Genomic DNA, 12,292 nt, shown 5'->3' with positions numbered 1-12,292 from the left:
TTTCATTGAGAAAAGACAAGAAAATTTCAGGGTAGCAAACGTTCTCAAGAATTTCGCTTAAATTCGAACCCATAGCTGATGATAGAACTAGAATAGATATTTTCTGTTTTCTACTTACACGAGCCCATATCCTTGCTTTTCTATCAATCTCTAACTCTAATCTCCCTCCCCAATCTGATATTATTGTGGCAGTATATACCGAAATTCCGTTATGGTCCAATTCTGACCGATAATAGATACCAGGGCTTTGTAATATTTGATTGATTACTATTCTGTATATTCCATTTACTATAGAAGTTCCCAGGGAATTCATTAGGGGAATGTTTCCAATAAAAATAATTTGTTCTTGGATATCCCTACTGTTTTTCCAAATTAATCCCGCGGATATATATAATTCAGAGGAATATGTAAGTGATTCATATACAGCATCTTTTTCTTTTATCGCGGGTTCTACCAATTGATATGTTTCCACAAATAACTGAAATTCAATTTCTTGATCGGTATCTTCTATTTTTGGAAACTTTAAAAGTTCTTCTGTTAAGCCCCGATCAATGAATCTAGAAAACCCTTCAAATTGTATTTGATTCAATCCGGGTAGTGTAGACATTCCTTCATTCCCAACGCCAAGCATTTTCAATTTCCCCATTTCTTTTATAGAAAATATTCCACGATTTGCTGTGATTCTTCATCAACTCACATGAATCGATTTAGCAATAATGGAATTTTTATTTCTTTTTACTTTACTGAATCACATGAAATTTTACTTAATAACGTCTATAAATAAAATCAAATATCTTTTATGAAAAGAGGAAATTGTAGACTCCAATTGGAATTTGCAACAAAACAAACAGATAGAATCTAACTTGTAATATAAATAGAAATCAATTGATAAATTTCACCTAGACTTCGAGGTGAGAATCTCAAAACAAAAAAGGAATTCTATTTATACTATTAGTATAGTATGATATTACATATTCCAATTCGATTGGATACCAAAAATGGAATTTGGGATTTCATCGGCTCCATGAGATAAAGATATAAAAAATAAAATAATCAGAAAAAATATAAAATTTATTTTTGTAGCACTTTACGATTTCCATTGTTCAAAAAAGAATGAGAATTCACAAAGAAGAGAGATATTTTTTTATATTTTTTTTAGAATTTAAGAATACGATTGTAATGCGTAAAAAGACTTGGATTTATTAAACATGCATAGATCTAACTTCAGCTAGAGCTATCTATATATGTCTCTGACTTTATTGGAATCCTATTTGTTCCGGATAGCACATGTCGTGTTAATTTGTTTTTTCTATTCATTCATAAATCTATTTAATGAAAAATTGGCAAAAAAATGAAAGCACGAGAATTTTTTGAAAAATCCCTATAATAAATAGAGGTATTATATACGAATAATATACCCAATTATATACTAATTGTGTAACAATAAAAATTTATGTTCGGGGGTTGACATATATTAACAATTGCTCTTATAATTGAAATAGATAAGGATTCAAAAAAAAAAGATGGATTGGTTATGTATTAATTTCTATTTTTTTCTTATTAAGAAAGAAGAGATTCAGATTCAAGAATTATTCAGGAATTTTACGTTCGGGCTTATAATTTGTCCCGTTTTGAAAGGTATACGTTTGTTTTTTCAATAGAAAAAGGGAATTCAAGAAAATGGAATTTAAGATACAAACACATAAAAAAAAAAAAAAAGAAGTTTAGAACACCTTTATTTGGTTTTTTCAGAGGAGAGGGGTATTCTCCTATATTTTTTTTGTATCATTTTGGCGGCATGGCCGAGTGGTAAGGCGGGGGACTGCAAATCCTTTTTCCCCAGTTCAAATCCGGGTGTCGCCTGATCGACAAGAGAATCAAAAAAGTTTATTCCGTTTTGTTGATACAGAAAACTTTTTTGATTATCATGAATTTCATTTTAATTTAATCCAATTAAAAAATATTTTCTATTCTATTTCCATTCTAAGAAAAATAAAATTATTTATTTTTGGTAATCTCTACTAGTGAAAGAATTTCAGAAAAAGTTCTCCAATTGATTTAGAGAACGAATCGGGAGACAATAAGGATTAGATCAAATGGAAATAAGAGATGCAAATATAGAGTATGAGTATGCATAGGAATCGATCTTGATTCGATATTTTTTACTTTAATCAAATGGCGAGGAAAATAAAACATAGGTGCTTCTTTTTCTTCCTACCCATTAGTAAGATTCATTCCCTTACTACTTCCAAGGGTATTTTTTTTATGTTTAATGTTTTTTAATTCTACTAGAAATAAGATAAGAACTTATTAGATGTTCTAATTGGATGTTTCATCAATAGTGTTATGAGGGAATCTTTTTTTGACTCTGTACCAGCGATTCCACTATTATTATAAGATATTATCCGATTTTTAGTGAAAAAAAAAAAAAGAAAATAATACAAGAAAAATTAGTAAACAATAATGAAATAATTCATTCATATTGATAGAGATAGGAGACAAAATTTACATGGATATAGTAAGTCTTGCTTGGGCTGCTTTAATGGTAGTTTTTACATTTTCCCTTTCCCTTGTAGTATGGGGAAGAAGTGGACTCTAAGGGTACTACTAATTGAGTTAAGGGATCAAACTGTCTGAATTGTTTGATAGCCGGGTTCTGGAATTTTTTAACTATTGAATTTAGTTATTTTATTAATACTCATTAATGAAATGCAATTCTATCTGCATTTTAAAATTCTATTTTATACAAGTGATGTATTCTATGGATAATATTGAAAATACTCTTTAAATCAAACAAATATTTGAACTGTTCCCATCTTCCTATTTTGAAAGTAAAGGGAATACAAATAATTGAAAATGGATTTCTACTCCAACCAAATTCGTTTAAATATTTCTATTTCGATGAACTGGTTACCACAAATCTTTTCGAAATATGAAAAAGTTTTTTTATCGAATCGCCGTATTATCTGTCCATAATTTAATCAATCCATTTTTTGGAATACGAAAACGATTACTTTAATTTATTATTTACCGGGATTCTGCAAAGAATGAGAAATCCAAAAATTAAAATCAGAAGAATAAGAATTTCTTTTTTTTTTATTATTATTTCGAATTGATTGGAGCCAATACAAAAAAAAAGCGATTAGATGAAACAAAGAAAAAATATGGACTCTATGGAATCGAAATTCCATAGATTTTGATATATCTATCAAAATCTATTTATAGATTGGTCCAGATTAAAGATTGGTCCAAATTAAACCTTTTTTTTTATAGAATAAGTAAAAAACAATAGAATAATACTTTCTACTTTTACCATATATAAATAGTATAGTAGAAAGAAATATATTTTATTTCTTTCTACGATACTATATGGATTTCATAGAGTTCTGCTGATTGTAGTCTGATCATTTGATTTAAAACTAAGATACGAAATGGAAATCCTTTTTTCATTTTTTTATTCAATCATTATCATTGCATTGATAAAAAATAAAAAGTAATGTTTAAGTAAAATTAGTCACTTTGACTTACCGTTTTTACGTAAATTATAAGTAAAAAGGCAGTAGGAACTAGAATGAAGAGTGCAGTAGCTATAAATGCGAGAATATTTACTTCCATAATCTCTATGTTTTCTTTCTCTTTAATTTCTAATAAATACTTCGGGATTTAATCCCATGGAAATGATAAATCTTTCGTCGGTAAATTCAATGGTATCAATTTTATCTCGATGATATAAAATCGGATCAATATCACGAATAACAATATCTGAGCTATCAAATCGATTCATCGTCGAGAAGGAAATAGTATAACATAGGAAGATCTTTTATCCATACCAAATAAAAAAAAAAAAAAAGACTTTCTGATGCATCCAAAATTCCTTTTCTTTTTTTCTTTCTTTTTTAGTTTAAGGTAAAGGTTAGGACGAAAAAAGGTATTCCCGTTAGAAATGAGATTTTTTGTTATTTTTATTCCGTTTCACACACGAAATCAATTGATATTTTTTTGATTGTGATTGGATTTGTATCCATCGGGACTGACGGGACTCGAACCCGCAGCTTCCGCCTTGACAGGGCGGTGCTCTGACCAATTGAACTACAATCCCAGGGAAAAAATCGTATAGCATACATACATATTCTTACAATTTCATTCAAACCCTCTGTTTTTATATTTGAGATTCGAACCGTTGTACTGTAACTGAAAGAAAAGAGGCGGACTTATATATAGATTGATATTTTTATGGGTCTGCACTTTAGCGAAATCGACACGCATTACTGGCAATCCGTTCGTTATTGCCAAATCGATTTAAAAATAAATGAATCAATAAAACAAAAAAGAGTCTTTTTTGTTTACTTTAATCCTTTCCTTAGACTTTATACTTATGGATCCCGATAGGAATTCCACAAAATCAGAATTTGTGGAAAAAATAAATACCACTCTATATTTTATTCTTCTGTATCCGAGAGCCCATCGGACATTTTCAGAGAACGTCAAATGGGTTATATCATTTCATGGTGGATCAGAAAATTTTTGGGCCGAGCTGGATTTGAACCAGCGTAGACATATTGCCAACGAATTTACAGTCCGTCCCCATTAACCCCTCGGGCATCGACCCAAGAAGAATCTATTTAATTCTTTATTGATAATCCCTGATCCATTTCCTTTCGTAGTACCCTACCCCCAGGGGAAGTCGAATCCCCGTTGCCTCCTTGAAAGAGAGATGTCCTAAACCACTAGACGATGGGGGCATGCTTGCCCGACCGCCATTCTACTATGCTCATAGTATGAACAGTTTTTTGAAATTGTCAATATAATGGAATGATATGATTCGATCAGAAGTATCTTTCCATTTCAGAATTCCTTAAAATTTTTTGATTCACCATTTCTATTTGGAAATTGTTCATTCCAACTACCAATTAAGTAATCCGAAAGAAAACAAAAGAAAGAGAGAATCCTTTCGGGGAATGGTTGATTTGCTGGAACAGGCCAGGCATTAAAACCAAATTTCTTTCACTTTCATTCAATGTTAAGAAGGTTGAATTAGGTATATTTCTATATCATCCTAAGCCGGGAATTAAAAAAACGAAAAAAAATCTGGAAATTAGATAATTAAAGGATAAGGATCAATAAGAATTGGGTTGAGGGACAGGACAAATGGAATCTATTTATCAACGATTCGATGAAATATTTAAATTAATGGGTACATGTTTCAATGAAATGAATTTCGTGTTAGGATGAGGATTACTTCAATTCGAATTGGTAAAAAAAAAACATTCCATTGATATTTATCAAATCCTATATCAATAAATAGTTTTTTTAACTTTTAACTATAGTATTTACTAGGTAAATCCTATTTATTGTTCCTTAATGAGTGAGTAGAAAAAATAGATCTATGTACATATATTCTAATGTGATTTATATATATATATATATTAATCAAATAAGTATATCTATATAATTAAGTATATGCAGTAACAAATACATGTACTAAACTCATATTCATATTGGCTGGTTCCTTATTCGAGAATTGATTCAAACGGGGCCCTTTTAACTCAGTGTGGTAGAGTAACGCCATGGTAAGGCGTAAGTCATCGGTTCAAATCCGATAAGGGGCTTTTTTTGTCATAAAATGACAACAGTAATTTTCCTATTTGAAGTCAGAATAGAGATATTCGTGATATTTGTAAGAAGTTTCCGTTTGTAATTAAAAAAAAAACTAAGGAATAGTTTAATTTCATGAAAAAATCGAATTTTAATTCTAATCTAAAAGGAATTCTAGTTAGAAAGTGAAATAGTATTCTTTAGCTATCTATATATATATATTTAGAGATATTTCCTTTAATTGTCAGATATTTCTATTTTGGTCCAATAAAAAAATACGAAAGATTCTAAAAAAAGTAAGTGGACCTAACCCATTGAATCATAACTATATCTACTATTCTGATATTCAAATTCGATAGAAATAAAATTCGATACAATATTTAAAAATTTGACAGATAGATAAAAAAAATAAATAGAAAAAAATATTCGAATTTCTTACCTGGATCTGCAAAAAAGTATACTTTGGGATTTTTTTAATATGAACGAAACAAAAAAAGAACAAAGAAGACAATAAAAGAAATAAATGTCAAATAGAAAGAAAAAATATGATCCTCTAGTTGTTTCCTAGACATACACAATATAAAAAACCCCTTTTTTTTTATTTCACGAACAACATTCAAGAATAAGATAAGATTATTTGATAAAAGGAGAGTAGTATATCTGGGGATCCGCTGGGAACGAGAGTGATAAAAGCGATCATTTGTTTCTGGAACAGTTCTTTAAATAATTTATTTATAGGATTTACGAGTCAGAAGTCAATTCCCAATTCATGATTTAGGGAATTTGAAAAAGAATAGAAAGGAATAACCAAATGAAGTTCAGGGATTTTACATAGATTAGGTATCAATCGACAAAAAAAGGGATTTTTCTATTCGAAACCCAGTAGAAAAGAAGGGGCAGTCTACGAGAAATCATATCATATGTAAAATGAAAAAAGACTCGAAGATTCCATCCCTGAAAATGCTAGGAGGTGTTCGGAAATGGTTGAAGTAGTTGAATAGGAGGATGACTATGACTATCGCTCTTGGTAAATTTACCAAAGATCAAAATGATTTATTTGATATTATGGATGACTGGTTACGGAGGGACCGTTTCGTTTTTGTGGGTTGGTCTGGTCTATTGCTTTTTCCTTGCGCCTATTTCGCCGTGGGGGGTTGGTTCACAGGTACCACCTTTGTAACTTCATGGTATACTCATGGATTGGCAAGTTCCTATTTGGAAGGTTGTAACTTCTTAACTGCTGCAGTCTCTACTCCTGCTAATAGTTTAGCACACTCTTTGTTGTTACTTTGGGGTCCTGAAGCACAAGGAGATTTTACCCGTTGGTGTCAATTAGGTGGTCTGTGGACTTTTGTTGCTCTCCACGGTGCTTTCGGATTAATAGGTTTTATGTTACGTCAATTTGAACTTGCTCGATCTGTTCAATTGCGGCCTTATAATGCAATCGCATTCTCCGGTCCAATTGCTGTTTTTGTTTCTGTATTCCTTATTTATCCACTGGGTCAGTCTGGTTGGTTCTTTGCACCTAGTTTTGGTGTAGCAGCTATATTTCGATTCATTCTCTTTTTCCAAGGGTTTCATAATTGGACATTGAACCCATTTCATATGATGGGCGTTGCTGGTGTATTGGGTGCTGCCCTACTATGCGCTATTCATGGTGCTACCGTAGAAAATACTTTATTTGAAGATGGTGATGGCGCAAATACATTCCGTGCTTTTAACCCAACGCAAGCGGAAGAAACTTATTCAATGGTCACCGCTAACCGCTTTTGGTCCCAAATTTTTGGGGTTGCTTTTTCCAATAAACGTTGGTTACATTTCTTTATGTTATTTGTACCAGTAACTGGTTTATGGATGAGTGCTCTTGGAGTAGTCGGTCTGGCCCTGAACCTACGTGCCTATGACTTTGTTTCTCAAGAAATCCGCGCAGCGGAAGATCCTGAATTTGAGACTTTCTACACCAAAAATATTCTTTTAAACGAAGGTATTCGTGCGTGGATGGCGGCTCAAGATCAGCCTCATGAAAACCTTATATTCCCTGAGGAGGTTCTACCACGTGGAAACGCTCTTTAATGGAACTTTAGCTTTAACTGGTCGTGACCAAGAAACTACCGGTTTTGCTTGGTGGGCCGGGAATGCCCGACTTATCAATTTATCTGGTAAACTACTGGGGGCCCATGTAGCCCATGCCGGATTAATAGTATTCTGGGCCGGAGCAATGAACCTATTTGAAGTCGCTCATTTCGTACCTGAGAAGCCCATGTATGAACAAGGCTTAATTTTACTTCCCCATCTAGCTACTCTAGGTTGGGGGGTAGGTCCTGGAGGGGAAGTAATAGATACCTTTCCATACTTTGTGTCTGGAGTACTTCACTTAATTTCCTCCGCAGTATTGGGCTTTGGCGGTATTTATCATGCACTTCTGGGACCTGAAACTCTTGAAGAATCTTTTCCATTCTTTGGTTATGTATGGAAAGACAGAAATAAAATGACTACTATTTTAGGTATTCACTTAATATTGTTAGGTATAGGGGCTTTTCTTCTAGTATTTAAGGCTTCTTATTTTGGAGGTATATATGATACCTGGGCTCCAGGAGGGGGAGATGTAAGAAAAATTACAAACTTAACCCTTAGTCCAAGTATTATATTCGGTTATTTACTAAAATCTCCTTTTGGGGGAGAAGGATGGATTGTTAGTGTGGATGATTTGGAAGACATAATTGGAGGGCATGTATGGTTGGGTTCCATTTGTATACTTGGTGGAATCTGGCATATATTAACCAAGCCCTTTGCGTGGGCTCGCCGTGCACTAGTATGGTCTGGAGAAGCTTACTTGTCTTATAGTTTAGGTGCTTTAGCCGTTTTTGGTTTTATAGCTTGTTGCTTTGTCTGGTTTAATAATACTGCTTATCCTAGTGAGTTTTATGGTCCGACTGGACCAGAAGCTTCTCAGGCTCAAGCATTTACTTTTCTAGTTAGAGACCAACGTCTTGGAGCTAATGTAGGATCGGCTCAAGGACCTACCGGTTTGGGTAAATATCTAATGCGTTCCCCGACTGGGGAAGTTATTTTTGGGGGAGAAACTATGCGTTTTTGGGATCTGCGTGCTCCCTGGTTAGAACCTTTAAGGGGTCCTAATGGTTTGGACTTGAGTAGACTGAAAAAAGACATACAGCCTTGGCAAGAACGTCGTTCCGCGGAATATATGACTCATGCTCCTTTAGGTTCTTTAAATTCCGTTGGTGGCGTAGCTACAGAGATTAATGCAGTCAATTATGTCTCTCCTAGAAGTTGGTTAGCTACTTCTCATTTTGTTCTAGGATTCTTCCTATTCGTAGGTCATTTATGGCACGCGGGAAGAGCTCGCGCAGCTGCTGCAGGATTTGAAAAAGGAATTGATCGAGATTTTGAGCCTGTTCTTTCCATGACTCCTCTTAATTGAGACATGAAATCCTATGCTTGACGTAGGAATCACTTTGATTTTAGTATACATATTGGGTTGAATCGAGGAGATCATATTGAAAAAGTATTTTTTTTTCAATTCATTTATATCTAATATTTTTTGGGGCTCCGCTATATCACCACTTAGCCGAGCCCCAAAAAACTGAGCTAATCTAAACAAAAAAAACAAGTCGCCAAGAAAAAGGAGAGAGGGGGATTCGAACCCTCGATAGTTCTTTGTTTCGAACTATACCGGTTTTCAAGACCGGAGCTATCAACCACTCAGCCATCTCTCCAAAAGCTAATTTCTATTTTATCTTTATTCCACTCAATAGAACATTACCATACGAATTAATACCCTTTTTCTCTATTGATAGATAAATGGTAAAGATACTCAGTGTGAATCTATTGGTCTAGTTCTCTATCCGTATATATATGCATGATCCAGCATGCCCTTAATTTCTGAAGTAAAAAAAATACTCCTCGATCCATGCCTCAAAAGGGGGTGTCATATAAAATCAATGGATTCATGATAAAACCCTCCATAATGCATTCATTTTTTATTACATTATTAGAAATTTTTTAAGGGGTCAAGGGGTTGGGGGATCAAATGGTATAGTTCTTTTGTTGGTAAATTGGAGGATTAGAAACATGACTATTGCTTTTCAATTAGCCGTTTTTGCATTAATTGCTACTTCATCCATTTTATTGATTAGTGTACCTGTTGTATTTGCTTCTCCTGATGGTTGGTCAAGTAACAAAAATGTTGTATTTTCCGGTACATCATTATGGATTGGATTAGTATTTCTAGTGGGTATTCTTAATTCTCTCATCTCTTGAAACTATTCATTCTAGATCAAAAAACGAAATGACCCCTCCCCCCGAATAATTTCGGGTTGTGAGGCACATTAAAATGGAATATATAAGACCCCACAAATAAAGAAAACGAAAACATTATTATTATTATAGGGAGGGGTCAAACTTCTTCTATTAAAAACCTCTTATATCTTATACTTAATAGATATATATATCTATAGTAAAAGTAAAAAGAAGATAACAAAATACAAAAATACAATATTCCTATTATATAGGTTAATATATTCGAATTGATTTTTCGATATTCTATAAATTTAGAATTACTTTTGATTAATACTTTATAAAATATAAAAATAATATATATATATATATATGGAATACGAATTTGAATTCGATTATCGAATAGAAAGATATATAGATATATAGATATTCTATATCTTTTATTTTTATAGATTTTTAATAAATCTATTATATTATATATAATAGATATATAGATTTCGATTTTTTATATTACCTTTAATAGACATCAGACACTGCTCTGCATAAATAGAATTGATATATAAAGTATCAAGTACAATAAAAATAAAAATGCGGATATAGTTGAATGGTAAAATTTCTCCTTGCCAAGGAGAAGACGCGGGTTCGATTCCCGCTATCCGCCGCTTAGTTATTATATATTTAATAGTACTAGTATGTATTGAATAGGAATAGTATATTTATTTTCATTTTATAAAACATTTAATCGTGAATTCCAGTTTTTAGGAAAAATGTTGCGGAGACGGGATTTGAACCCGTGACCTCAAGGTTATGAGCCTTGCGAGCTACCAAGTTGCTCTACTCCGCGAAAAAAAGAAGAATTGACAATTAATGGAAACAAAGATTGAATGTGTCCCTTCACCATATCTGTACAAATAGAATAAACCTTTTATACAGAATGGTAAAGGGACCGTCCCATGATCGCTGATCATAAAAATAAATAAAAATAAGGAAGAAAATTTTTAATTCTTACCAACTGGATCTTGTTGCACCGGGCAACAAACCTTCGTGAACCATTTCACGAAGTATGTGTCCAGATAATCCAAAGTCTCGACAATTACCTCTCGGTCTTCCGGTTGAAAAACAACGTCGACGAAGACGCGTAGGTGCACTATTACGAGGTAGTGATTGTAACTTTCCATGAAGTTCCCATTTCTCACTTAACGACTGAGCTTTGCTTATTTGTTTTTTTGGAGATCTCCGAATCAAATGATATTTTTGTTCCAATTTTTGCCGCTTCTTTTCCCTCTCAATCAAACTTTTCTTTGCCATGATGATTCATTTCCTATTAGTATCAATGATAGAAGTCGGATCCGAGATGTAGAAATATAAGAAGGTGGTTCCCCTTCTTCATACAAAGAAATAACATTTTTGGCGATACAATAAAGAATGAAATTAACCAAATTTACCCGACGTAGAGGCAATCAAGAAAGCTGCATAAGTAAATATATAACCTACCGAAAAGTGGACTAATCCAACCAATCTTGCTTGCACAATGGAAAGAGCTACTGGTTTATCTCTCCATCGAATCAAATTAGCCAAAGGTGTACGTTCATGAGCCCATGCTAAAGTTTCAATCAATTCCTGCCAATATCCGCGCCATGAGATTAAGAACATAAATCCAGTAGCCCAAACAAGATGTCCAAATAAGAACATCCATGCCCAGACTGATAAACTATTCATACCAAAAGGATTATATCCATTGATAAGTTGTGAAGAATTTAACCATAGATAATCTCTTAACCATCCCATTAAATAGGTAGAAGATTCATTAAATTGTGAAACATTACCCTGCCATAATGTAATGTGCTTCCAATGCCAATAAAAAGTAACCCATCCAATGGTATTTAACATCCAGAAAACTGCCAAATAAAATGCGTCCCAAGCCGAAATATCACAAGTACCACCTCGTCCCGGACCATCGCAAGGAAAACTATAACCAAAATCCTTTTTATCCGGCATTAACTTCGAACCACGTGCATCCAAAGCACCTTTTACTAAGATCAATGTAGTTGTATGTAAACCAAGAGCAATAGCATGATGAACTAAGAAGTCTCCAGGCCCAATTGTTAAGAATAGAGAATTACTATTCTCATTAATAGCATTTAACCAACCAGGCAACCATATGCTTCGCCCCGCATTGAGCGCCGGACTATTCGTTGAAGATAAAAGTACATCGAATCCATATGAGGTTTTACCATGCGCAGATTGTATCCATTGGGCAAATATGGGTTCGATTAAGATTTGTTTCTCCGGAGTTCCAAAAGCAAGCATGACATCATTATGGACATAAAGTCCCAAAGTATGGAACCCCAGAAACAGGCTGGCCCAACTTAAATGGGATATGATAGCTTCTTTGTGCTCTAACATTCTTGCCAATACATTATCTTCATTCTGTTCGGGA

At 33.4% G+C, this 12,292-nt stretch overlaps 1 protein-coding gene and 4 non-coding genes across 5 annotated transcripts; 2 read left to right on the top strand and 3 right to left on the bottom strand.

Moving 5' to 3' along the window:
• Window positions 1-1,792: 1,792 nt before the first annotated feature.
• On the top strand, window positions 1,793-1,863 carry TRNAC-GCA (transfer RNA cysteine (anticodon GCA)). The gene has a single exon. It is a non-coding gene; the product is annotated as a tRNA-Cys (tRNA).
• Window positions 1,864-2,423: 560 nt separating this feature from the next.
• LOC140919163 (uncharacterized) lies at window positions 2,424-5,569 on the bottom strand. Its single transcript, XM_073364744.1, is given in 2 exon segments — window positions 2,424-4,836; window positions 5,477-5,569. Coding segments are annotated over 2 exon segments (261 nt in total). The 3' UTR covers window positions 2,424-4,668.
• TRNAD-GUC (transfer RNA aspartic acid (anticodon GUC)) lies at window positions 4,026-4,099 on the bottom strand. The gene has a single exon. It is a non-coding gene; the product is annotated as a tRNA-Asp (tRNA).
• A 4,873-nt stretch (window positions 5,570-10,442) lies between the features above and the next one.
• TRNAG-GCC (transfer RNA glycine (anticodon GCC)) lies at window positions 10,443-10,513 on the top strand. Its single transcript has one exon. It is a non-coding gene; the product is annotated as a tRNA-Gly (tRNA).
• A 109-nt stretch (window positions 10,514-10,622) lies between these two features.
• TRNAM-CAU (transfer RNA methionine (anticodon CAU)) lies at window positions 10,623-10,696 on the bottom strand. The gene has a single exon. It is a non-coding gene; the product is annotated as a tRNA-Met (tRNA).
• Window positions 10,697-12,292: the final 1,596 nt, after the last annotated feature.

The sequence above is a fragment of the Cicer arietinum genome, unplaced genomic scaffold (assembly GCF_000331145.2).
Source record: "Cicer arietinum cultivar CDC Frontier isolate Library 1 unplaced genomic scaffold, Cicar.CDCFrontier_v2.0 Ca_scaffold_5768_v2.0, whole genome shotgun sequence".
Lineage (NCBI taxonomy): Eukaryota > Viridiplantae > Streptophyta > Magnoliopsida > Fabales > Fabaceae > Cicer > Cicer arietinum.
This window is presented reverse-complemented; position numbering and strand designations above follow the sequence as displayed.